The sequence below is a fragment of the Podarcis vaucheri genome (genome assembly GCF_965113315.1).
Source record: "Podarcis vaucheri genome assembly, chromosome: 2".
Taxonomy (NCBI): domain Eukaryota; kingdom Metazoa; phylum Chordata; class Lepidosauria; order Squamata; family Lacertidae; genus Podarcis; species Podarcis vaucheri.
Window position 1 is genome coordinate 39488529 of NC_138760.1, and position 27591 is coordinate 39516119.

Here is a 27591-nt window from a genome sequence, read left to right on the forward strand (position 1 = left end):
TGATTTTATTTTTATTATTTTGCTGTGTGTTATCAGTAAAGACAGGGCAAGACTGTGCTTGGTCCGCTTGTCTGAGTCTAGCATCTCTGGGCTTTGATCATTTGCTCTGCAGATTAGGGATCATTTAATTTAAGATGTGGTGATATCTAAAAGTGGATTGCACTAGAAGCCTCTAACCCTGAAGTCACATGGTATAGCATCACGACAGAGTTTCATCCCAATGAGCCTTTTGCAGATAAATAGAGAACTTGAGGCTTCAGGGCCTTCCACCGCCTTCCTTTAAAGCCAACGCCCCTATAAGAAGCAAAATTTCTCATCTACACCAAGGCTCTGAAGGAGGATTTATTCAAGCTTGCTGGATACCACACTGATAAATACTGCTTTCTAGGTGTGTCTGACCTACGAAACTGTCCCCTGCAGGGAGCTGGGAATGGTGCTCAGGTAAGAGACCTGGCACATCCTTACGTTGCTTTGAACTTCCTCTGCACAAAATCCATTGTTTTAAACAAATATCCGGGTTTGGATCTGTAAGATAAATCCCATAGGGAACAATAAGAGTTGGTCACTGAAACGAATGTCAGCCTGATACAGTTTTGTGGAGTGTATTCTGCTTGTGCCTAAAGGCATGGAGCTGGCAAGGGGCAGGGCCTCTCCCAGGCCTGGAAATTCCATTCATCTCCCTGCCTGACTTCTGAGATTTCACCAGCCATTGCCCACATTCATCCAGACTAATCATAGAATTGTAGAGTTGGAAGCGACCCAGAGGGTCTTCTAGTCCAGCCCCCTGCAATGGAATCTTAACACACAGTTCCCCATCCTATTTGAAACCATATCGGATCCTGATTGACTTTGCAAATGTGCTAGTCTTTGCAGCCATAAAAGGGAAAGGGAAACCACTATGGTTTGATAGTTGGACTATAAAACGCTGGAGATTCATGTGCAAATGCACATTCAGCTGCAAAGTTTGCCGGGCAAACTTGGGCTAGTCACTATATCTCAGCCTAAACCAGGCATAGGCAAACTCGGCCCTTCAGATGTTTTGGGACTACAACTCCCATCATCCCTAGCTAATAGGACCAGTGATCAGGGATGATGGGAGTTGTAGTCCCAAAACATCTGGAGAGCCGAGTTTGCCTATGCCTGACCTAAACTACCTCACAGGGTTATTGTGAGGAGGAAGGGAGGGAACCGTGTATTCTCTGTGAAGCTCTTTGGAGGGAAGGCAAACTAAAAATGTAACCATAAACTTGGATTTTAAAAACAAAGCCTGTCATTTTCAATATGCCGAATTCTGTACCCAGTAGCAAATTCTGTGCTCGTTCAGAATGACTGAGTGCCCTCGCCCCTGGTTATTTGTAACTTAAGAGCAGCGGCTTTGACAAACCGTGACCTGAGTCTGTGCCTAGCAATAAAGATTAGCACTTTCTGCAAGGTAGAAATCCTAGTGTTGACAAGGGAGTTCAGCCTACTACTGTGCAACATGTAGTCCTCAGGCCGTACATGGCCTTTTAGAGCACTTCTGAGAGGAGCTTGTAAACCCCCAAGAATCCCAATCAACAGCATTGCAGAAGGAAAAAATCAGATGGGAATAAGTGCAAATGCCACAGAAACCAGCTAAGAAGAGTTCCAATAATTATTTGATTTTTAAAAAATCATTTTTATTTTTTAGTAACAAATGCTTCATAAAAAGGAACGTACAAAGAAAGAACAGTGATGTACAATAAATTGCTGGGAGGCTTACACAGTTAACATCTAGCAATTCATTATTTTTGAGGAGCCAGCTCCAAGTTTTGTTCATTCACGTTTGAGATTCCCATCCCCATGAGGTTTAAGCATTTCATAAAAGGATGTCTCTCAAGAATGGTAATGTGTCTGCCAGTTTTGGCATCCATCAAGCCTGTGCAATTACCTTGATGGTACACAACAGATGTGCAAATTAGCTGCTGTGCTCTGGGCTTGCAAAGGATTTCCGTTGTGCCTTGTCTTTGTGCAACCTAACGCTGGTTTTAAACACTGGGGGCTATCCGAACCAAATAGTCTTTTTGCCCTAATAATTTTGCAGAAGTAGAATTTTGCAGAAGTAGAAGAGGCGCAGTGCCAATGATTGAGTACATATTTTTACCACCTACATATGAGCCTCTAATGAAGGGGGCTTTGGTGAAGCCTGACCCACAAAATGCTACACCCATTTCTCATGTTTGCCAAAGACACCATTTGCATAAGCAACCAATCATGTGGGTGGTTTCTTCTAGTGCAGCCGAGTGGACAAGAAATCCACAAAGCAAGCTGCTTTGGTGAGGGTTCGCTTGCACAGTTTGGGTTGATCTTAACCATGCCATTTTCATCTTCAGGGAGCTTGTGCTAGTTTGGTTAACATTAAAGGTGGTGGTGGTTGGAAACCACGTTGAAAAGAGAAACCCTAAAAGGCAGCCTATAGATGCAGAAAATAAGAGTGTATGAACGAGTAGTTGATGGGGAACTCTGTGGCCCTCCAAATGTTGTTGGACTCAAACTCCCATCAGCCCCAACAAACATCGCCATTAATCTAGGGGATGATGGGAGTTGAAGTCTAACAACATGAGGAAGGCCACCAGTTCCCTATCCCTGGTGTGGAATCTATTATTTTCCCATCATTCTGAGCAAAAGAAAGAAATCTCTTTTAAAAGACATTCACCATTTCTTTCTCCCCTGTGATCTTCCTTCCTTTGCTCAAGTACCGTATTTTTTGCTCCATAAGACACACTTTTTCCCTCCTAAAAAGTAAGGGAAAATGTGTGTGCGAATGCAGGGGGGAGGCAGGCAGGAAAAGCCCCCAAGAGCCACACACAAGCTCTGTGCGGCTCTTGCGGGCTTTTCCCCAGGAGGGAGAAGGGACTGACGCAGCCGGTCAGTCCCTTCTCCCTCCTCGTAGAAAAGCCCGCAGGAGCTGTGCGCTCCTTAAAGGGTGCACGGCTCCTGTGGGCTTTTCTATGACGTGGGGGAATCCATCCCGCTGGCTGTCTTGGCTTCTGCCATAGCCGCGCACAGCCTCTCCCGGCTGGAGAGGTTGCGCACGGCTAAAGAGGGAGCCAGGACAGCGAGTGGGATCCCACTGGCTTTGCTCTTTGGGGCTGGGGGGGGGGAGGAAATAATATTTCCCCCCTTGATTTCCCCCTCTAAAAACTAGGTGCGCCTTATGGTCAGGTGCGCCTTATGGAGCGAAAAATACGGTATGTGGTACCTCAACTCTTCAATGCGAACCCTTGCCTTGTCTCTCTCCACCCCTTCCTCTCCCTCTTCTCATCACAGATATTTGGATGGACGGATTTTCATCGTAAATGTGCTCCCCCAAAGCCAGGCAGCAGTGGATGAGGTGGTGCTGGTTGGAGATGTTATTGATGAGATAAATGGATCTTCACTGAGGAACGCATGCAATGGACAGGTGTGAAAGGGAACGCTCTGATCTCGGGGGACTAAGGCTGCTGTGTTGCCTGAGATCCTGAGAAAGGAGCAGAAGAGATGGCTGTGTGGTGTTGCTATGGGAACTGTGCAGAGCTAAAGCTCTGGTGTTTGACCTGGAGATCATGGTGAAGAATTGAGGGTGTGGGAGGGATACAGAAAGACTGGGAAACAAAATGTCTTTCTCTTGCTTTCTTTCTAAAAAGTGTAGAGATTTGCACTGCAAGAATGAATAGAATTATTATAATTACTTTAGAATTTCAGAAACTTAAATTGATACCAGTGGTTTGCTCACTTTTAAAGTTTTCTTTTACAATGTTTATAGGTATGAGAAATGTGGGGATCAAGACAACTGTTGGGGAGGCATAGGAATCTGCTTGAAACCACGGCAAGCTATAGACTCCTTGTTTACTGCAGTTAGTGGGGAAACCACAGCTTAATATTATAAACAAATTGCCCAGTCTTGCTTGAACCTCAGTATTCAGACAGTTGTGATAGAGCTAGTAATACAATTAATTAGGTTTTTTTAAAACAAAAACAAAGAAACACCTAAATATTTTAGCGGGGGTTTTCTTGGATCAAGAGAATTTTTTTACTGTGCTTCCTCTTGAGTATAGCAAAGTTGAACAAATCAAGCTGTTTGCTTACATGTATTTCTGTCAGGGTGGGGGGCTGGGGCATCTTATCCCAGGAGCTTTGTTCATGCTTTCCATGTAAGTTTCAAATCTGAGTTGCCTGACAGATGGAAATTAATGACTGTGCAATCCCATACAGGTCTAGTCAGGCTGTGTGGATGCCATATATTTAAAGCACATTTGAAACACATTCCTTCCCTTAAAGAATTCTATTCACTGTAATGTACCACTCACAGAGTTACAACTTCCACTTTACCAAGGCAATCTCTTCTAGTGACAAACTGCTTGTGTTGTCAGGAAGTTCTTTCTGGTACTTAGTGCCTGAATCCTTTTTCTTGTAATTTGAGGGCACTGGTTTGAGCCTTTATAGATCACCAGAAAAGAACTTTGCTCCTTCATCTATGTGACGCTCCTCCAGATTTTTCAAGGTGGCTGTCATACTGCCTCTGAATTGTGTTTTTCCCAGACTGAATGTACCAGTCCCTCTATTGGATCCATTCCTCCTTATGGGAGAAAAATATGAAGATGTGCTCCTTTATGTACAGTGGTACCTTGGTTCTCAAACTTAATCCATTCCAGAAGTTCGTTCCAAAACCAAGGTGCACTTTCCCATAGAAAGTAAGGCAAAATGGATTAATCCGTTCCAGACTTTTTAAAACCCCTAAAACAGCAATTTAACATTAATTTTACTATCTAACAAGACCATTGATCCATAAAATGAAAGTGATAAACAATGTACTGCAGTCAATCAATCAATCAATAGCTGAACTGGGTTCCACACAGTCACACAAAAAAAGACCCTCAAAAACAAAAACGCAGAATAAATAGCAAAAACAGACAGACTTCAGCGTAACACTCAAAACGGAAGTGTGGCACTCAAACCAGAAGCGTAACACTAAAATCAGAAGTGTAACACTCAAAATGGAGCACGTTCAGCTTCCGAAAAAGGTTCGTAACCCAAACACTTTGGGTTCCAAGTTGTTTGAGTACCAAGGCATTTGAGAACCAAGGTACCGCTGTATTGTGGGAACAGCACAGAAAAAAGCTTGTAACCTCTGTAACTGGGATTAGTGCCATGTGAGCAGTGCTAGAAATTCTTGCCCATGCTCTCAACCTTTCTGTTTCTCTTCAGGCTGGGACAGTGCTACAGAAGTACAAGGGCAAGCCTCTGAGCTTCCGACTGATCCGCTGGAAGTGGCACGATGGAGGGATGTACAAGCCGCTTCTCCCCTACCTGAAAGTCCTCCAGGAGAAAATCCCCAGCTTCCAGCTCCAGCATGAGCACACGCACAAGGAAAAGAAAGAGGACCGGTGCTTGCAGGGGGGCAGGTAGGGGCTGCCAGGGGAGCAGAGCGGTAGCAAAATGGTTGCAGGCTCCAGCTTTCGGCAATCGGTAACAATAAAGGTAGTCAGCATGGATTCATTCTGAATGCAGCCTGTAATTGAGGTGGAAACGTTGCGGTCCTTGGGCTGTTTTCCACCTGCCACACAGCTCTAGGCTGATCACCACATGGTTCGTGAGAGAGACACACAACAGCAGCAAAACAGTGTTATGTTTACGACGGGGTGTGTGCTTTTGAGCCACCTAGGGGCGTGAAGGGACAGGAAAGTAAAATCCCGCGCCACACTGGGAGGAAGATTTGGAAGGTCCATATTACCAGTGCTATTTTTCTGGAAAAATAGGTGCTGGAACCCACCACGAACGCCTCCCTTGTTCTCTTATAATGGCAACGGTGCCCACCTGAGAAGTGCCAGAACTGAGTTCCAGTGTGTTCAGGCTGGAAAAAAAACCCTGCATATTACCAAAGAGAGAATAGCTCCCCACACCCTGTTGAATGAGGAGGACTGAAAGGGGAAGGAACACTAGATTTCAGTGAAAGTTTGTTGTTTTTTAATTCAAAATTATAACAAGACATATTATCCAAAAACATATCATCCTTGTCCCCCCCATTTTTCCTACCTCCCCCCTCCCATACAACCCCCCCCACCCCCCCACGACTTCCCTCAGTTCCAGTCTTTGGTTTCTCTAAGGATGCTGTTTTCTGCATGTTACAAAGTTGTATAGATCCTCAAACTATTTAGCTGATTATTATCAATAAAAAGTTTGTGAATGTTTATTCAAAACAAGATTTCAGTGGAAGTTGAGGTGAGTGGGGAGTGAGGTAAAGCAGTTTCTAAGGTCAAGCCAACTTAGGAATTCCACTTCAGTTGTTGTGCACATATTTAGAGCCTGTTCTTGTGGCACAGACCTCTTCCTCAGAGCCAGTAGTTATCGTGGCGAGCCAGCGGGGCCAACTAACATATTACGTTTTTACACTCTGTTTATATGGTTAAACAATATATATCTCAATTGTGACTAGTGCGTGCATGTTTAAATAGGCACTTTTCTCATTATATACCCAGAAGGAGGAGATCCATTTTGGTGTGTGCAATTACTGCTGGATTATTGTGGAGTAAAGCAGCCACATAAGCGTGCACACGCCAGTCACAATTGTTGCACACCATGTACATTTTGTTCTGGTATCGGCCTGTTTCGCTTGAACTGCCATCCCCTCCCCCTGGTCTAAATGAATGAGCTACTTATAGACACTGTGGACTAATTATTTTGGCCATTTTCTCCTCAGGCTGCTGTACAACTTGCGGTACTTAGGCCACGTCAATGTAGGAAAGGTGAGACTGGGTCTTGGACAGAGAAGGGAGGATTGTTTAGCTTTCCTTGTTGTTGGTTTATGTCTTTTATTTTTGTTACACCTTTCCGATTCTTATTTTCAGTATGGAAGCAAAGAGGTGTTAGACCAAGGCATACCTATGGTTTTAGAGAAACGTTTGCCACGACAGGTACGTTTCCTGCTTTAACAGTCCAAAATGTGGAGACATTTTTCCAGAATGTGGAGACTGGCACACGAGTAGGGCATACAGTTGCTAGATGCATTCTTGTATATTTCTGCGTTTGCATATGTTTGGTTTTTCTCTCAAGTTTTGTTTGTTTTTTTAATTTTAAGCAGACTGGAGTTTGACCGCAATAACTCTTTGCCCATTCTTTCTTTGTGAGGAATTGCTAAATCACATTATAGGTTATGAGGGCAAAATTATTGATAGGTGGGAGAGTCAAACTTTCCTTTTTTTTATTCATTCTTCCCCTATCTTTCCTCAAGTAAGCCCAAGGCAGTGTACAATGTTCTGTTCTCTTCTCCACCCGCCAAACGTTATCTTCTCAATAACCCTTTGTGATCTGTTAAGACTAAGAGATGGTGTCTGGCCCAAATTCACCCACTGAAGTTCGTGACTGAGGTGAGATTTGAACCTGGATCTCTCTAGCCCTAGTCCAGCAAACTAAACAAATTTTAACCAGGTCTCTCAAAGGAAAGGACGCTTTTGCCTAGCAACCAAAAGCCCTCCAATTTGGGGTGTACGCAAAAAATTATTGAGCTTCTCCAGTCAAGAACACAACATGAGAGACAGGCCCAACTTTTGTACTCCTATAGCCTGTGAGGAAAAAATAAAGAATCTACTTGAAACTGAAGGAGTATTTCTTTTCTTTCTCCTTTGATCAAATGCCTTGCGACAACTAAGCAGTAGTCATCGTTGTGGAAGGGAAAGAAACAAAATAGCAGCAAGCAGATAATTGCTTTTGACAAGTACCATTCACAAAAAAACTTGGTGAATCTGAGAAGCTATTAAATAGTGAAACTTTAACTGTATTCACTGAATTTGTGCAGTATAGTGATGACAATTCTGGTAGATCTTTTGGAGAAAGAATACTCTAAATATACACCCCCTTCTACAAGTCTAGGAATTACAATTTCATATGAAAGCTGCCAAGAAATGCTTGACGAAAACAAACTATGATCCCTGTCTTACCGTTCGGCATCTGAACCCAGAGGTCATGATTTGTTTCCATCAAACATTCCACAAACCTTGACCTGTTGCCAAAGTTTGGCCTTGGCTTACAGATTGTGGTTTGTTAGAGCGAAACAAACTACAAACAATGGTTCAGGAGGAGCAAGGCTGGTTCAGGGAATGCAAGAGTGAGGAGGAGCGGAGCAACCTAGCTTGGCACATTCACCACAAACAATTCATTTTGGTTTCCTCCCCAACTTGCTGCCCTGCAGACTACACACTCCCATCAGCCCCTGCCTGCACCGGCTAATTTACTACAAGGCTTTACTTCTTTGGGCATTCAGTTCTGCATGTTAACAGTTTCCGTAATGCCTTCTGCGCTCGGTTGCACATTTCTTTAGAAAGAGCTCTGAGAACCCTCCCTTAAATCATGTTCGTGTGGAAAGAGAGTTGACTATCTCAGATTTTAAAAATTCCTGAGGTACCTTTGTGCGATATGTAAATTCTTTAAATTCTTGGGGGGGTTAATGCACCCCACCACCAAAATGTGTCTAATGTGTGCCCTCTTCCTCTACCACACTGTCAGCTACCACCAGACGTAGTCCTGGTCTTGAGTATAGAACTGCTGTCCCAGATTGGATAGGAGACCTGAGTGAACATTTCTTAACCAGTCACTTAATTGCAGCAGCCAGAAGTCGCCACTTCAAACAACACTGCAGCAAGTCACTAAACGTACATAAATTGATTTTATTCCAGCCAGAAGGCTACAAAATCAACAGAGAGACCCAAATGGTGGCCATATCTCTAGTTGCAGACCTTTATAAATCTACCAACAGGTCAGGTTTTGGAGAGACAGCACACATTCCTAAACATACTTTACAGCCTGGCTCCTTAAACAACCTCCTCCTTTTTTCCTGTCAGGTTGGCATGCAATTTGTGAGGAGAGAGAGACCTGAGTTCTAATGTACTACCTGCTAAAGAGATCCTCTCCCTCCCCTTTCTACCATTCTTTTTTTAGAAGAATGGTATAGAGCTTCTTATGTTTCTCCTACTCTCCCAAGACCATTGCATTTTTGCCTGTACAGTGGTACCTCAGGTTAAGTACTTAATTCGTTCGGGAGGTCCGTACTTAACCTGAAACTGTTCTTAACCTGAAGCACCACTTTAGCTAATGGGGCCTCCTGCTGCTGCCGCGCTGCCAGAGCACGATTTCTGTTCTCATCCTGAAGCAAAGTTCTTAACCCAAGGTAATATTTCTGGGTTAGCGGAGTCTGTAATCTGAAGCGTATGTAACCCGAGGTACCACTGTATGCTTTTTCACCTTGATTGTATTTCAGTGACAGAGCACAGTGCTTTATATTGGGGTGCTATAGAAATGCAGGCAAATAAAAATTCAAGGTTATAGTCCATTAAACACACACACAGGATAGATTTCTTTCTCTCCTGCATTATGTGGGAAGATGAAGCTGTCAAAAAAGAAAAGAGAGGGAGGGGCTTAATCAGACAATCACCCCAGCTTACAGTTACTCTTAAAACTGCTTGAAGCTGATGTTTGCAATTTACTACTTGTGCATGAGTCCTTGCCATTTAAATATGGACATAAAGGTTTGAAGTTGTGTCACCATCTCAGTGAAAACATACAGGGCCGCAGCCTCTTCTCTCTGTACAATTTGGTTCTACGCTCATCCAGTCTGTCTGCCTGGCCAACAACTCACCTACTGTGGGTTTCTGAGACTGAGCTTTTCTAAAAACAACGCCTGATCCCACCAGCAAACAAGTGATGGAGGTGTTTTGAAACGACCACAATGCTGAGACCTTATTACAAGCCACCGTAGTATGCACTGCGGTAATGCAAGAGCAGCTGCTACTCAAGAGGAATTCAATGCTGCGCTCTTCCAATTGTTCCATCGGTGTTTCAGCTTGCCCTATGGAACCACATCCCATGGGGAGAGAAGAGGGGGGAAGGCCCCATTGCTTAGTGGGACTTATGCTAGCACACTAACTTAGCTGAATCCGGCCCGTTGTACCTGCAAGATGCCACCACCATCGGATGCGCCATCGCACCATACCAGGAAAGGCTTACAAAACATGAATGGACCAAAGGGAGATTAATCAGCTGCATGGCCCTTTTCTTCTACCAGCTCAGAATGTCCCAAGCGTTTCCCTCTTAAAGATGAGGTGGAAACGCAGCTTTGGAAATAAATAAGGCCATTTGTTCTGCTCACCCTTTCACCCTATTGCCAGAATGAGCTGGCATAGCATGCGACTTGCGTTTCCCCAGTGCTGGAGAAAGTCAATTGCTGTTCCAGTGAAGGCACTCAAGGCCGCTACTGGTTTGTTTTCTGGGTAGCTCATATGTAGCAACCTACTCACATGTGCATCTTTATTCAACCCAGGTGAGTGCTTCAAAACAGGGACATAATTTAAAGCAGTGGGTTTAAATTATTCTTTCCTCCAATAAGCTCAAAGCTTGTGTACATTGTTCTGCTTTCTCCCCTACCCCCAAACTTTACCCTCAAAATAACCGTGGGGTAGGTTAGACTGAGCTTAAATTACTCTTTTTTGAATACATTAATACATCAAACATATAGATTGGTAGAACTATTTTGTGGTTTTTTTAAAAAAACAAACATATACAGCTGCTGAAGTCAATGCTATGAACTACAATAGGGCAAATGTGAGAGCGTCAATTTACACCAACTATTTTTGGCTGACGTACATCAAAATGTTTACATTGGCAATTTTGCGAAAATTATGCAGTCTGTTAAGTGATCAGTTTGAGGCTATCACTGTGATTATTTCTACCCCAAATCACTCCAAAGTTGAAGGAAGCAAAAATGAGGAAAAGACTTGAAATCGCAGCAAAATGCTCAGGCCTTATCTGTTAATTTTCTGTTGCAGGCGTTTTGACAATTAACAGTGCATTTTACTTACCTATTATTGTTTCGAACATTTGGAATATATTTTCGCAGGAGGTTTTATTTGATGTCAAAGAAACAGAAGTCGTTGTTCAAGAGAAAGCTGCTTCAAAGGTTAGAGTACTTTTCTTTACTGTTTGTGCTTGTCCTGACTATGTTTAAATATTTTATGTCAAAATTATTCATAGAATGCAGGCCACTGAATTTAGCTGCTTTCTGCTAAGTAGAACTTGCCTATAATGTGTGTGACTTTACTGGAAGATAGGTTGCACATAGAGGAGCTATTTGTTTAAATTTACAACAAAGTGTCTATTTGATTGTGTGGATCATGGTCCATGCACACACATTTAGAAAACAAAGAGCATAAAATTGTAAATAATCAGTTCTAGGCCACTGCCTTATCAGATCACTCAATGTTGTTGCCAGGTTCTGTTTCGTTACTCTTATATAGACATTTCCTGTGTGGGACGGCGTCTGGACAGCAACAATCTCTTCGCCTTCTGCAGTGTGTGAGTTAAAAATAACAACCACCCACATGCCTAGAGATACACTACACCAGGATTCTATTATCCCTGGCTGTGTAATTGCATGTGGCAGCAATGCATTTAGAGCAGGCTGAAGTTCGAGTTGATCTTTTCAAAGTTCAGTTTTCCCTGCCAACAGTTCTGCTGAAATCCCTTACTATACACTCTTGAGCCTATGTAAATCATACAGTGGTGCCCCGCAAGACAGAAAACTCGCAAGACGGAAAACTCACTAGATGAATGGGCTTGCTTCGTAAGACGACAATGTCTTGCGAGTTCCTGCTGGTTTTTTTCCTCCCCCCCTTTTTCTAAGCCGATTATCAGCTGATCCGATCAGCATATAAGCCGCTAAAAGCCGCTAATAGCACTAATCAGTCAATGGGCTTGCTTCGCAAGACGAAAAAAACGCTAGACGAAGAGAATCACAGAACGGATTCTTTTCGTCTTGCGAGGCACCACTGTACTCTATTGTACGTCTGCCTCTCATTTTGATAAAATCATCCTATTTGGAATACCCCAAGGCACCTTGGGTTGTCTGGGGGGAAATTCACCCTGGCCTAGTTTAGCCATCGCTGGCCTTTCAGCTGGTGGGTTGAGACCTGCTACCCAGTCACTACCTTAATCTTAGGCGCGTCCCAGCAGTAGTACAGTGGTACCTCGGGTTAAGTACTTAATTCGTTCTGGAGGTCCATTCTTAACCTGAAGCACTTTAGCTAATGGGGCCTCCCGCTGCTGCCACGCCGCCGGAGCACGATTTCTGTTCTCATCCTGAAGCAAGTTCTTAACCCGAGGTATTATTTCTGGGTTAGCAGAGTCTGTAACCTGAAGCATATGTAACCTGAGATACCACTGTACTACAAATATGCCCGCCCATGCATTGTTTGAGGTAAAGGTTTGTGCCATCTCTGAAAAGGTTGAAGTATATATAGAGCATTGATCTTCCACTGGTAGATCAGGCTTTGCTTATGCATCTATTAGCATAATTTTGATGCTTTTGTAAAACTGAAGAAAAATAAAGGGGGAAAAACACTAGATTTGCTACTGGAGTCTGTAGCCTGACCTCAGGTGCATCACAACAGCAGCACTTTCACAATGAAATATGCCCCCAAGTTTGGATAAAGAGATAGGCCCCAGGTCCTGTAAAGGTCAGAAGCAATGTGTTAGCAGTACCTCAGCTTGCCAGTGTGCTTAAAGGATTAGTGTTAAATTTAAGATGGGGCAGAATGAACAAAGATTCATTCTGCCACATGCATATCAAATTTATTGCCCATAGTGTTGTCATCAGTACCTCATTATGGGATTCCCTCCCTTTGCCAATCTGATTAGCCCAGATCCTTACATGCTTTCAGAGTCAGTTGCATTTCTTTGCCCAATCTTTTGTGTGTTGTCACTTTGTTATTTTACCCTACTAGCTGTTGTGTTTTAAGGCTCTTCAAGATGTTCTTTTATTGTGCATTCATTTGTACTGATGTTGGGTCTCAAGCTGGCTATATAGGATCCTGCCTTCAATGCTGTGCACAGGCCATAGCTTCCTTCTGAAATCCTGTGACTTCTCATCACAAATATTACAGGGCCTTTAAAGTTCTTTGCACAATAATGTAACATCCAGGAAGCATCACTAATGAAGTGGAATTAATCCACTATTGTGTCAATCTTGTTTAATAATACATCTGCAAAATCCGCATAGGCAGATGTGTATTTTAGTGTAACCTGTTCTGATTGATTTGGCAATGCAGGCAAGAATAATTTTCAATATATTATACTGTATAGGGTTTCACCTGAGTCTTCGGAACAAAGCACCTTCGACTGTCTTGTATTTGAATCAAACACTGAAGATGAAAGTGAGGAAATAATAAGAAGAATTGGTAAGGATATTTGTTCTTTGGTGTACAACTAAAAAGTAGCAAGGCCTCTATAGCCTGTTAATGAAGCATACTTAGTGTACTTGCAAGCTAGTAATTCCAAGACGTAGAAAGCTAATAAGATTAGGCTTCGCAGTAATTGTATATCTGCATTTCTAATTATGTTCAAGGACTTGGGCTTAGTATGAAATAAAGTAGGAAGTCTTCTGTTTGATCTATGAGGATTTCCAGGTCAGTATCCCAATCACCCAGTATCTAGCATGCTAGTGGTTAGGAGACAAATTCTGTTCTTTCAAAACCATGGCTAGAGCAGCAAGTACTGGCAACTTCAGGAATATTATTTTAAGATTAATGACCATTTGTTTCTTTAGCTGCTGGATTTAAACACACAGAATGGTTTGTCTGATTGAGATGCATGATGCTCTGCTTCTGGGTTTCTGCCAATGACCTACTTTTGGAGCTGAACTGGCATGCAAAAGGGCCTAGTTTCAGTCAGTGATACGCTGCCAGGCTTGCTCTTGGATTAAGGCGGCACTATGAAAGGATTAAAACTCTACACTGGAAATAGTATTTTGGCTACCTCCTACAACAGAAGACTGAGTTTTTACAAGCGTTTTCTTTTCATGTTTATACGGACATTTTCAGAATTTGGAATAAAATCAAGCTGAAGCCATGGATTTGCATACTATTTGTATTAACCAAAGTTTCTACATTTAAAAATGAGAGACAGATTCAATGTAATGAGTCAAGCATAACTTACTATGACAGTTCAGTTTTTCAGTGTGTAACGTTACTAGTTTTGTGCTTACATTGTTTAAAGAAATCAGAAATAAGAATCTGAAGAACACTGTATATACACTTTTCGGTACACCCCCTTTACTCCTTTAATTTTTGTTATTTGCTGCCAGGGGCTGTCGACTAGAAGCCTAGGTGAAGAATTAACTCCATTCCCCAAAAAATAACAGCCTGATTGTCTGCTTTGGTTATAGAAGTGGAAGCTGCATTTCAAAATATAAATGGCGATTTCACTCAAACTGCTTCAAAACAAACCCAAAAGTGTAAGAGAAAAAGGGTACATGAAGAAACCAACCAAGGCAGCAAGGATAGGGTATTAACACTCAAGACCTAAATTATACCACTTGAGGACTTTTGATCAATAAAAGTAGGCCTAAAAACACCAAGTCTGACAGTGTTCTGATATTTAATAAGTGGGGAAAACTATTTTCCAAATTAGCAAGCGTTTAATCACTCTAGGTTACATAAGTACAGCAAGCTTCTGCCGTAATTGGAGTTGCATACCAAGCAAGGAACAGGCTTAACTTGATTTGAGCAGGGATAGTATAAGACAAAATAGTAATACTACTTTCCCCACAACAATGACAAGACTCCTTGGGTGAATGTAAAACATTTAATTTAAAAATGTTGACACTACAATATATAAAATAGCTATTATAAATGCACATAGTGTATTCTATAGCTGCCAGGTTTACGTTTTTAGGAAACTGTAAGTTACACTGTGGTTAAGACTTGTAGTTTTACCCTTCTGAAAGTCCACATTCTATCACAGTGATGTATGGTCAGACTTAACAGCCCCAATTGTTAAACACTTGGATCAAGTTATAACCAGTTTTATTGCAAAAAGACCCTGTACACATTTATATCAATTCTAGTACCTTACAATTTTAGCTACCCAACAAGTCATTAACATACAGAAACATGCATGAAAAGCAAGAAAGATCACCCATCCCTTCTGCATATTAGCAACTTGTCACTGTTGAGCAACAAAGCTCACATCACTGAGTTTTTATGTGAACAGTCACTTTTAGCATTCATCCTGAGTGAAAGATGGAATGACTTAAGTACAAATGTAACATATTATAAACAATTTCATACAAAAAAAAGTCACAAATTGAAACCAAAGTATTTTACAGAATTTACTACAAAACACCATAAAAACTGCCTCCTCTTAAGCCCTCTCCCCCCGTATCCTACGAGCCAATTGGATGTCTTTGGGCATGATGGTGACTCTCTTGGCATGGATGGCACACAGGTTCGTGTCTTCAAAGAGACCCACCAGATATGCTTCACTAGCCTCCTGTTTTAAAACAAGACAGACAGTGTTAGAAACCATGAACTGGTACATGTAATTAGCCCTTTTCCCCACTCCCCCACAGCATACCTGGTAAAAAGTAACTATTAACACACTCATACCTGCAGAGCACCAATGGCTGCACTCTGGAACCTCAAGTCTGTCTTGAAGTCTTGAGCAATCTCCCTTACCAGCCTCTGGAACGGAAGCTTGCGAATCAAAAGTTCTGTGGACTTTTGGTAACGACGAATCTCTCGCAGCGCCACAGTACCAGGCCTACAAAATTAGTAGAATAGTGTGAACAAGGCCCCAAGCTGTGATACCCAAATTCAGATCTTGCCGGCAGAAAAGCATTCGTGAAAACGGCGCAAAGTGTGTTGCGGAGTGGGCAACCACTTCCCTAAACCAGACTCTACTTTAAGGTACTGTTAATACAGCCCTTATCATCTCTTAAGTGCGTAGATATGAACCCCGGCCTGCTTTCCGGAATTCATTGCTGTTAAAAAAAAAAAAGACATACGTTCTTATTTCCACCCCCCCCCCTTTAATTACCTGTAGCGATGAGGTTTCTTGACTCCACCAGTAGAGGGAGCGCTTTTCCGAGCAGCTTTGGTAGCCAGCTGTTTACGTGGAGCTTTGCCACCGGTGGACTTACGGGCAGTCTGCTTGGTACGGGCCATTTCCCTTTATTTATTTTTTTACTAAGAGGAAAAAGCAAACGAGATGTTAGCAACGGAATACCTTCCCTTCTAACTCTTTAGTATTTTCCCTACCACTTCGTGCCAGTTTCCACCAACCTCCTCCCCTCCCCGCCACTCTTCGGAGGAACTGCAGCGCAAGACGAATAGTAGCAGATGTCAGGGCGCTGCTCCCTCCGCGGCGGCCAACGGAGGACACTCCCGGGGGAATAGGAACGAGGAGTCACGCTGCCTCCCGCCCACGCGCGGCACTAGTAGAACCGAAGCCACGATTCCGCTCCATTCCACCCCCGCCGGTAGTTACGTTGCCATGACTACGACTATTGGACTCATTCCTCCCCCCCCTTACACACCGCGGGCCAAGCGGAACAAAGCGGCCTTCACCACCCCTCCCCCACCACTCATGAAACACGGCCCAAAATACGAGAAATACACGTCCACCTTCCCCGCCCCCACCCACCGCCCCCCTCTCCGGCCGCCCCAAGCCGAAACTCACCACTTTCAGGAACGGAGCCTTTAAAAACACTTCCGCTCCTAGCAGCCGCGAAGGTACACGTCCTACTCCTTCCTCAACGAACCCGCAACTGTCCCCTCCCCGGCGCGGGGACACTGTATTTATAGAGGGAGGGGGCCGAGAACGTCATGACCTCACAATACAGACACGCAGCGCACGGAGCCATTGGCGTCTACCTCCGTTGGCGCCGTGACGTTAACTGACACAAAGGCCGTTTCCCCGAGTCTCGGCCGTGATTGGATGAAACCTCGACAGCCGATTGGTTGCTAAAGCTGCACTCCGATTGGACATCGTGAGCTGAAGCAGACCAATCGGAATTGGAGCCCAGGAGAAGGTTGTGATTGGCCGGCAGAAAACATAGTTTGGATCCTACTTTTTGTTGCAAAGCTCCACAATGGAAAGTCAATGGGAAAGAAAAGCTGTCCGTTTGGAGTGTCCCAGGCTGAATGAGGCGGGTAAACAGAAGGAAATACTGCCACATAAATTATTGTAGGAGGGAAAATGGTAAAGCCAGGTAGGAAGGTTGCAGTCGTATTTGAATATATCTGACTGTTTAGCGTCAGACCAAGTGGTACGAATAAAGGAAACTTCAAATATAAGTCAATAATTATTTTCTAAACAATATTGCACAGAACACGGATTATTTATTAAACAATATTGCACAGAACACAGATTAAAACGCCCCTTTAAAATACCCTTCACATAATCATAACTCAAATATACTAAGGTTACAAATTTTATATTTTTTTCAATTTAACAGTATATAGAAGACAAATATTTCTTAATCAAATTTATTGGGTAAAATACAAATACTTTGGTAGGAAAACTATTACTCTATTTGGTACTCTAGCTGGCTTGCATGATCAAATAAATACCTGTAATAAGTAACATACATATTTACAAAACAAAACATTTAAAATATGAAAAGTTCCTATTTAGCAAATACACATTATGTTAAGTGATTTTAGCTTTATACAAACTCCCTGCAGTTTCTAGGATGAGGGCCTAATACTGCAATCTGGTGTGAAATGCAATGAGAAGTATAGACTACTGATATGTACAAAACTATTGACATATTTTCTTATACATCTTATATATGAAGTGCATCCTAATTAAAAGCAATATACCTAATTCTATTAAAACACAGGTATTGCATTCTCTAAATTCATGTATTAATGATCACACAATAGCTAATGATTACAGTAATTAATCCTACAGCTCTAGTATTTAACAGGATGCAATTTTGACAAGTCTATTATTCTTTCTAATCATAGTGTACTATAAGGTAATAGTACCAAAAAAGACAGACTCTGTTGGTAAGGTTTGAAAACGCCTTCAGATACAGCAAAACCAATTACATAATCTTTACTAGCCTGGGCATTTCTGTTGAAAGGAAGACGCATCTCAAAATTGTTTCACACTCAGTGCTAAAATTACACTATATGTGCAATCAAGATGAAATTGAAGATATAAACAATGGGACATATACTGCACACCTTATGAAATCCTGCTCCTCCACTGGCTCACAGAAATTTTATTACAGTGATAAAGATTACTAATACGTGTGGCATGAAGATGCACAACATTTGCATTTCCAAACAGGTGTGACCAAATGCTGTTCATTTTAAGCACTATATTTTGTTACTGAACATCAAACATAGAAAATAGTTGTACTTTTGTGTACTTATTTTTATTTAGTTGTAGTGTATGTACTATAATCACTTTCCTGGGCGTAAACACTATTGAACTTTGTGGGACTTCTGAGTAAACATACATATTACTGTGGTGTTAGAACGCCCAAGTTTCACAGAACAGACACCACGACACTGCCACACCCCTTCCCATTAGAAAAAAGGTCTAAATGCTTATAAATTGATTGCACAATCAAAATACTAATTATTGTTCTATTGAATACCTTTAACTTTCCTCCTTTTATTTGCCATGGTATACTTATTTGGTCAATCTACAATGAGACAAACTGGACACATAGGTATGTCCCCCTTAATGATAATAACAATGCAATAAATGATTTATTGGGTTCCTCAAAGCATTTGTGTATTAGATCAAATGAACTAAATTGAAGTCTGCAGGAGTAGGACTAATGACTAGAGATTTGTGATATTTATTTATTTAACAAAACCGCTTGGTTGTTATAAAGAGTGAGATAGACAAATAAGTTAGCTAGCGGAGGTGGGAGACTTTCGACATACTGTATAAGATTAGTAAGTCTGTCTTGCACACCTATCAATAAGAATATAAGTCTAAGAAAATCGTATTGCGATGAAACTATTCTACCAACACCCAGCCATAAACTTATGATTTGCTGCTGATAGCACAAGACTTGCTTCAGAGATCCCAGCATCACACAAGGGCAATCTTTCACTCAAATAGCACTATCATTGCTGCTTACGTTCAAAGAAGCATATCCCTTACCAATAACAGAAGCATTATAACATGGGGGAGAGAGGCAATCAATTCCTTGTATCCCACCAGTCCAGGATATCTTTGGCTTCTAATTACAGTATAGCTTTGCCCTGTTTAAGAACTGAATCAAAGCAATTTTCCATTTGCTTTTAAGGGCAAGCACCTTTCTGTGCTAGTTGATTTCCACACCAACATAGTTTGCATGGCTTTGTGTAAATGTGTAAGTTCCTGGAGGGATAAAAATGTGTAAGTTCCTGGAGGGGATTGAGGCTGCTGTGCTGCTTTCCTGGTCGTCCTCCTGCCATACTACCATCAGCTAAGCCATGGTTTGGCTTACTATGTCTGAACCTGGGCTCATGGTTTGTCTTGCTCTAGACAAACCGTGGTTCTGGCTTTGGAGGACACCGCTAGGCCAAGCCATGGCTTAGCCCGGAGCAATAGGAGAACCAGGGAAGAATGTAACACCTGTGATCTCTCTGGGAACTTGCATGCTGTGGTGTCAGCCTGTGCTTGCATCACAAATACAATAGGAGATACGATTAAGCTGTGTCTTTGGCCATAACCAGTTTCACACTGGGCAATAACTGAGTATTCCAGTCCTCATGTTCACTCCTTGACTCCAGATGTTAAAGGATAAGCAAGACGAAAGCCTACTCTCACCACCATATATAACACTAACAGGATGAAACATTGTACCTGAAATATTGCCATAAAGAGGCTAAAAGTGTGTTTGGGGGGGGGGAGAAGATTCCAACCCTTCTAAAGAAAGTTTAAAAGGCATGTTCAGCCCAAAAGTTTACTTGGAAATTAGTCCAAATGGCTTCATTTCTGAATAAATATTGTAAAAGTCTGGGAGCATAAGACTTCAGTCCTATGCAAACTTTAAACCACACTAAACAGTGTATGGATCACTTTCAAGCCAACATGTATAGCAGTGTGCTGCATAGAAACCAGCATAATATACTTAAGTAGGAAGATACAGTGGTACCTCGGGTTACATACGCTTCAGGTTACAGACTCCGCTAACCCAGAAATATTACCTCGGGTTAAGAACTTTGCTTCAGGATGAGAACAGAAATTGTGCTCTGGCGGCGCGGCAGCAGCAGGGGGCCCAATTAGCTAAAGTGGTGCTTCAGGTTAAGAACAGTTTCAGGTTAAGAACGGACCTCCGGAACGAATTAAGTACTTAACCCGAGGTACCACTGTGCTCAGTACTGTATATGATTTGACCCATGCCAACTACACAACTGAAAGAGGAATTGTAAAGCACCTTGTCTTCTGAAATGTTCTATGTAAATAAATTTATGTGCAATAAAGTCATTGCAATAACAATGCCTATACATATCTAGTTATTACTGTAAAGGTTTAACCACTTTATAGGTAAGTGGCATAGTTTATGACAAACTATTATATTTACTCAGACACCTCACAACAGCAGACAATAGCTCATCCTGTTCTAATGATAGCAAAACATTCTATGAGAAGGAGTTCGTCTAATCAACTGTTTTAAAGCCCCGATTTTCTTTCACTATAGAAGCTGTCATTGTCAACCAGAATTGCCATACAGTACTGATTTGCCATCTTAAAATTACATAAACATCCTACAGTTTTTTACCAGAAGAACTAGTGCACAGACTCCTACATCTGCATTCCTACATCTGCGCTTGCTGGCATTTGCTTCCAAGTGAACATCGTTTGGATCGGGCTGTATCAGTTTTACGTGCGGCTAAATTGTTCAAAACGCTTCGAGGCTTGGATAGCGCTGCTTCTGCTTAGATCCGCTTGATGGCAATCCATGGAGGAACTCATCCGAACTACAACTCCTATGAAACCCCGCGCTGTTGCACAATCCGGGGCAGCGAGCGCAGGGCACCCCTGGAAGTTGTAGTTTCATTGGCCGGAAGCCCAGTAGAAGAAAAGGGGGACTTTCCGCCATCACCGGGACTACAAGCCCCAGCATGCTTTGGGTAACCCGGGGCGGTAATGGCGGCGGCAGCGCCTGCGCATTGCGGTCTCCGTGCGGACCGCGCAGAGTGAATAATAAAGCTCTCCTCCTCGGTGGTAGCGGGCGGCGGCGGAGGGAGTGGAAGGCAGGAGCATGTCGAAGGGCCCGGTAGCGACCGGGCCTCCCGCGACCGGGCCGGTGGCGCCCGCCAGCGCGCTCCAGGCGCAGCCCGAGAAGCCGCAGCACTACACGTACGTAGCGAGAACACCCGCAGCCGCCACTTACTGCTGCTGCGACCGCCGCCGCCGCACCCCTCCGCCCGGCACCCGCCCGCGCGCCACACACGCCTGACGTCAGCGGGCAGCGTGCGGCTCGCGCGCACGGAAGCCAACCGCCCGCCCGGAACCGGCTGGAACCGGTCGTGGCCGGCCTGGGCCGGTGGAATTTCGCCTGAGTGGGAGGGGGCGGGGCGGGAGCTGACACCCCCCCCGCCGCCGCGCGCTTTTCCGTTCCCGCGCGCGAGTGCGCGCGCAAGAACAACCCCACATACATAATACACACACCCCACAAGCTGAGGCGCGCGATACCCATGATGCGTTGCGGCTCGCGCACCCCATGGCTCCCTTTACGTTGACTTGAGGGGGGTAGTGGGTACCTCTTTTAATCTTCCTCGCCCCCCCCCCCTTTCCCCAAATCATGTGTTTTGTACTTGGTAGTGTCTCTCTCGGCTCTGCCTTCTTCCGCTTAGTAAAACGGCAATGCGTCTTTCCATGCCGCCAAGTAGGACGGTTGTGAACTCAAATATTGGAAAAACAAGTGGTTTAGTTTACTATGTTTCTATATAATCTTCGCTTTCTTTCTTTCTCAAGTACTAACCTCGTGTTAACGGCCGTGGGCTTGTGGTAAACTCAAATAAGGGCATCCTTTATCTTATTTCGAACTGCCTTTTCTAGAGTAAAGGGACCATCCCATAAAAATCTAAGCTGCTCTTTGCCAGAGCTTTGACTTTCTTTGCTGTTCTTCCTTGGCACTGGGTTAGTTTGTCTTTCTCTCAGGAGATGCCCCGTTAAAATTTCAAGAATAAGGGAAGCTGTGGTGTGTGTTCTGTGAAGTAAAGGATGCCAAGCCCAGGAGAAACGTTATGTAGAGTAAATTGCTGTAATTCTAGGGGGGAAATGGTAAGAAAAGAGAGAGCAGAAAATAGTGTTTTTTCTCAGTCGCTGTAGTACAAAATGCTTTGGTAGAAAAATGTCAAAGGGATACTGAGTTCTGAAATAAACGGCCTGTTAGTGTTCTGTGGCAATTGTGTGAGGAAAGTATTGTTTTCACTCCATTCAGAAATCCTGGTAAATTCTCTTGTGACCTAATTCTGTGAATAACTGGCTAAGCAAATGCAGGTATTTTGGACCAGACAGTGAATTATGTGCCACTGGTGACATCACCAACCTCTGTAGCATTGCACTGCAGGTGCAAATCCACAAAGGATGCTAGTACCTTGGCATAGTGTTGTGGGACAGTGGTACTACGCTAGAAACAGCCTTCATTTCTGTATGTGTCTTGTGGTATAATGCAAAGCTAATATATGGCATGGAATTGGCCAGAAATGAAGTACAGTCAGGTTAGAACTAAGAAAGTGCAACCCTTCATGTATCTTAGGCTGCAATCCTATACAGTGGTACCTCGGTTTAAGAACAGTCCTGTTTAAGAACGATTTGGTTTACAAACTCCGCAAAGCCGGAAGTAGTGTCCCAGTTTGCGAACTTTACCTTGGTCTAAGAACAGAATCCAAATGGTGGAAGGGCACCAGTGGCGGGAGGCCTTATTAGGTAAAGCGTGCCTCGGTTTAAGAACGGTTTCGGTTTAAGAACGGAATTCCGGAACGGATTAAGTTCGTAAACTGAGGTACCACTGTACCTACATTCCTTGGACTAAACCCATTGAACTCAGTAGGGCATACTTCTGATTGGACATGTGAATTGTCTCAAGGATATGGAGAAGTGGAATAAAAATGTTGTAAATCAATAAAATGCTTCAGAGCTAGTAATACCGCTACAAGCAGTCACTGTGTTTTAACTGATAACAAATGTTAGTGCACAGTTGTCTTACTTGTAACACAGAAGATCCTGCTGCTGTAGCTTGCTCCAGTATACCTCCTCCATGCAAATGCTCATTTATTTAATAAGTTTTGAAATTAATGGCTTCCCAGCCAGAATGTGGTACACTGCTTCAGGAGGCAAAGTTGAACAATAAAATAAATTGGATACATAACTGTTGTGCAAAATTGCTTGGGTATTTGTTCTGCTGCTCAATTGGGACTCAACCAATTTTTATATCAGGCCTAGTTTACAAGTATGACTGTAACACACACACACACACACACACACACACACACACAATCAAATGGTGAAAGAAATGATACCAGGAATACAGTTCATAGGTGTGTTTTTTTCATTTTTGCCTTGTGGGTGCATTTTGATTATTTTAAAGTTTACTGAACTCATCTGTGAGGTTTAAAAATCAGTTTTCTTGTAAAAATTTGCTCAGACAAGACTTGCTGGTAGACTTTGCAAATTGATGTTTCAAATGCAGTCTATTCTTTGCGTGATCACACATATTTTACTATAGTAATCAGAGCTTATGCTGAAGTAAGTGTGAGCTTACTTAGGAGTAAGTGGGGTTAAGATTGCAGCCTTAGTGTAGCAAACGCATTTGTGTTCACAGAATGTAATGCTTGGCATTCATTTGCATTCATTTGCTTATATTTTTGGCATTTTTTTTGTTTTGTTTTGTTTTTGCAATGAGAGAACCATGTGTCTTCTGGTTCTGCTGACTGTAATCTGTCCTTGATCCCTTCTCTCAAAAAGTTACTAAAGTGTGCTGAATGTACTGAAGTTATTAATAAGTTAACGTCTGCTTATAAGTGTAAGGAATTTCTTGCTGGACTGTTTCTTACATGCATATTTATGAAGTAATTAGTAATATGTGTATTTAATAGTGTGTTATGACTTCATCTACTGTGAGGAATTAAACAGTTGCCTTTTCAAAGTGAAAACTTTGAGAACTGAGATAATTGTTACTATACAAGTTGCTGAAGACTGTAGATATCTCCCTGAAGAAACATTATTGTTGCTTGAATCTGCCTTCCCCAGAAAAAAAAAACTGACAGCCACTTTTCACCAGCGTTAGAAACTGAGATATGAAAGCTAGGAGCTAAATGGCACCTTAAACCTAGGTTATGGGTGCAACAATGGAATATCTAGGCACACTTTTTAATAACAAGAATTGTTGTTGTTTAGTCGTTTAGTCGTGTCCAACTCTTTGTGACCCCATGGACCAGAGCATGCCAGGCACTCCTGTCTTCCACTGCCTTCTGTAGTTTGGTCAAACTCATGCTGGCAGCCATCTCATCCTCTGTCGTCCCCTTCTCCTTGTGCCCTCAATCTTTCCCAACATAGGGTCTTATAACAATAATACAAAGCTGAAAGTTAATGAACTGCAGTTAAAATATTATGTTCATTTTTCATATGATCTAGTCCTTCCCCTACCTCCCTCCCTAATATTCTTAAGAGGGTCTGTTCTCTAATCTTTGGAGAGTAGCTGGAAGTAAAAGTTAAAGGGACCCCTGACCATTAGGTCCAGTTGCGGACGACTCTGGGGTTGCGGCGCTCATCTTGCTTTACTGGCCAGGGGAGCTGGCGTACAGCTTCCGGGACATGTGGCCAGCATGAGTAAGCTGCTTCTGGCGAACCAGAGCAGCACACGGAAACACCGTTTACCTTCCTGCCGGAATGGTACCTATTTATCTACTTGCACTTGATGTGCTTTCGAACTGCTAAGTGGGCAGGAGCAGGGACCGAACAACGGGAGCTCACCCCATTGTGGGGATTCAAACCACCGACCTTCTGATCGGCAAGCCCTAGGCTCTGTAGGGAGGCAGAAAAAGGTTTTCCTTTCCTTCCACTCTACAGTTTTAATCTGAAATCTTAGGCACAGTACTGCGCTCAGAGCTCAGAAACTGCTCACGCTAATGACATTCCGTGTCACAAAATGCACATAGAATAATGAGAGTTTAGAACACTGCTTTCCACATATTAGGGACACTGAAATATGATCAGTTATTATTTTTATGTCTAATTGGGTAAAGCAAAATAAAAACCCAGAGAGCGAGAGAGAGAGTGTGTTCCTGTGTCCTTAACCAGCTGTACACCTTATACAGTGGTGCCCCGCAAGACGAATGCCTCGCAAGACGGAAAACCCGCTAGATGAAAGGGTTTTCCGTTTTGGAGGTGCTTCGCAAAACGAATTTCCTATGGGCTTGCTTCGCAAGACGAAAATGTCTTGCGAGTTCCTGCGGTTTTTTCCCCCTTTTTCCCAAGCTGCTAAGCCGCTCACCAGCTGATCCGCTAAGCCGCTCATCAGCTGATCCGCTAAGCCGCTCATCAGCTGATCCGCTAAGCCGCTCATCAGCTGATCCGCTAAGCCGCTAATAGCGCTAATCCGCTAATGGGCTTGCTTCGCAAGACGAAAAAACCGCAAGATGAAGAGACTCGCGGAACGGATTCTTTCCGTCTTGCGAGGCACCACTGTACTGGTTAAAGTAGTTGGGCTTGAAACGGTAGCAACATTTTCTCTCTTTTATAAGATGTTGGAATGTATTGACAATGGAAAGAATATAATTATGAAGGGGTTGTTGCTGGAATGTAAAAGTAGTTTTTGTATGCCATTTAAAAAACACAAATCTAGAAATTGTGGCTGTGTGAGAAAGATAAAATGTTTAGGCATTGGGCTGTTTGGAATACAAAGCTAAACCATGGTTTTGGTGTTACTTAAACAAGCCTAAAGACCACTCTCGTGCCCCTGGCACACATGATCCCACCTTCCCTTGCATGCCACAACACTTCCTTCCTGATTTTAAGCAAATCATAGTTCATCTCCCCCCCCCCAATTATTATTTTTTTGGCAAACTGTGGTTTGTGCTTGTGTGTGTCCCAGTTCTGTTATGTAGAAGTAAGTTTGCACTGGTGCATTGTCACCAAGGCTATGTATACTTTGCAGAACTTATATTATTATTTTAAAATGTGTAGAAAGGAAACCTAAATCCTGTGTCGACTAAAGCTGGTTTTATTTTTATTTGGAACAGTTTTGCCATTTTATGCTCTCATAAAATTCATTAGACTTCTAATTGTGGAGAGGAGCAAGAAGCTATGCAAGGTACTTATCTCTAGACCACTAGAAAATCTGTTTAACCTCTTGTCAGTTAGGCTTTTGGCTTGTTTCTCTCCAAATAATCAAGGGTTTTAAACCACAATTAAGTTTCAACTATGGTTTAAAGAAGTGGTTCCCAAACTTTTTCGAGCCACCGTCCCTTTGGTTGCATAAAACCAACTCTAGGGCTTCCTACCTTACCCTTCTGTATAAAAAGCATTACTGTACAGTCATACCTCGGGTTACAGACGCTTCAGGTTGCGTTTTTTCGGGTTACGGACCGCCGAAACCCGGAAGTACCGGAACGGGTTACTTCCGGGTTTTGGCGGTCGCGCATGTGCAGAAGCGCCAAATCACAACCTGTGCAGTCGCACCGCTGCGGGTTGTGAACGTGCATCCCGCATGGATCACGTTTGCAACCCTAGCGTCCACTGTATTCAGAATAGTGGTTTGCACAAGCCACTAAGGAGTACAATAACACATAAAAATCAAAACAATAACCATTAATTGCATATTCACTGAAAATGCAATGAAAAATATTTCATTTAAGTAGTGATGAACTTGATCCAGTGACACCAGTTTTTTGAAGTCATATAGTTATTTACATCTCCAGCACCTCACTGCTGCCCCCGTGCCTCTAAGCTCCCCTCCCAGGTAATCCCACCCACCCCAGAGGGCTGTACTGCACACTATGGGAGCCACTGGTTTAAAGTCATGTGTGAACAAGGCAAGAAAGTGAGTGAAATCATAGAATCATAATACACTCCTGAATTTGCCTTCCTTTTTTTTAACACCACAGATTTGCAATAAAGTTATAAACAAAGGTGTGTCTGCTTGAGGTGATTTAACCCCAAGAGTTCAATCAATGAGTGTGACATATTAATTCTATCAGTCAACCATTAGCTCTTCCACTTGCAATCTGCAGAGCAGTTATTAAAAGGGAAAGCCTGAATAAGAGACAGTAAGAGTTTATAAGATGAGAACTATAAGGAGTAATAAGTGTGAAAAGCAGTGAGATTTCCATGTGAACAAAGCTCATTGTGCTGAAGAAGCTGAAGATCAAATGTAGTTATTGGCATGGTATGTTTGTCTCCTTTCATAGTAAAATGATCATGTGAAATATTTGTTTATTCCCATGCAAAACACTTAACTAGTGGTCTATTTTTATAAGCAAATAGAACAGTGTTGGTGTTAAAAGGATTTCAGTGAGATTTCTAAGTAATGCTTTTTGGGAATTTTGCATCTTGATCTGGGCAACATGTTTCCTTCTAGCCAGGGGACTATTAACACAGAACTCATGACTACCTACAGCAGACTGATTCAGGCGTAGTTTCTGTACCAAACTGAGCAAAACTTACTCCATTGCTGGATGTGGTTTTACTTTTGCAATGTAGCAGCCTGTTTTTACACATGGTCAAGCTGATTAACTTGCTGATTAATAGGGAAACCTGTTTGGGGCAGTTACCTGAAAATTCTGTTGATTTTAGCAATTAATTTTT

The 27591-nt window shown here is 42.7% G+C and overlaps 3 protein-coding genes across 4 annotated transcripts in view; 2 read left to right on the forward strand and 1 right to left on the reverse strand.

The window, feature by feature from the left end:
• The window catches only part of LOC309521598 (uncharacterized protein), a 30958-nt gene extending 17066 nt beyond the window's left edge, over positions 1 to 13892 (forward strand). The window contains exons 8-16 of the mRNA XM_082204294.1: positions 389 to 441; positions 3289 to 3421; positions 5206 to 5402; positions 6698 to 6743; positions 6846 to 6911; positions 10886 to 10945; positions 11258 to 11340; positions 13126 to 13220; positions 13589 to 13892. Coding sequence (XP_082060420.1) covers positions 389 to 441; positions 3289 to 3421; positions 5206 to 5402; positions 6698 to 6743; positions 6846 to 6911; positions 10886 to 10945; positions 11258 to 11340; positions 13126 to 13220; positions 13589 to 13623 — 768 coding nt within the window. The 3' untranslated portion in view covers positions 13624 to 13892. The remainder of the gene's footprint in view (positions 1 to 388; positions 442 to 3288; positions 3422 to 5205; positions 5403 to 6697; positions 6744 to 6845; positions 6912 to 10885; positions 10946 to 11257; positions 11341 to 13125; positions 13221 to 13588) is intronic.
• Positions 13893 to 14611: 719 nt separating this feature from the next.
• H3-3B (H3.3 histone B) lies at positions 14612 to 16656 on the reverse strand. The gene is made up of 4 exons (XM_082205066.1): positions 16501 to 16656; positions 15859 to 16007; positions 15429 to 15582; positions 14612 to 15312 (listed from the first exon to the last, which is right to left on the reverse strand). Exons 2-4 carry the CDS (start codon positions 15984 to 15986, stop codon positions 15184 to 15186), a joined length of 411 nt encoding a protein of 136 aa, XP_082061192.1. The 5' UTR covers positions 15987 to 16007; positions 16501 to 16656; the 3' UTR covers positions 14612 to 15183.
• Positions 16657 to 19188: 2532 nt separating this feature from the next.
• The window catches only part of UNK (unk zinc finger), a 52739-nt gene continuing 44336 nt past the window's right edge, over positions 19189 to 27591 (forward strand). For both annotated transcript variants that reach the window (XM_082203590.1, XM_082203591.1), the window contains exon 1: positions 19189 to 21138. In XM_082203590.1, coding sequence (XP_082059716.1) covers positions 21041 to 21138 — 98 coding nt within the window. In that variant the 5' untranslated portion in view covers positions 19189 to 21040. The remainder of the gene's footprint in view (positions 21139 to 27591) is intronic.

Bases quoted from the DNA above. Each gene is read 5' to 3' on its own strand.
- H3-3B (XM_082205066.1), bottom strand. From the start codon at position 15,986: ATGGCCCGTACCAAGCAGACTGCCCGTAAGTCCACCGGTGGCAAAGCT. The intron at 15,583-15,858 runs GTAATTAAAGGG...CTAATTTTGTAG, and splicing joins AAGAAACCTCATCGCTACAG to GCCTGGTACTGTGGCGCTGC. The intron at 15,313-15,428 runs GTATGAGTGTGT...GTTTTAAAACAG, and splicing joins CAGCCATTGGTGCTCTGCAG to GAGGCTAGTGAAGCATATCT.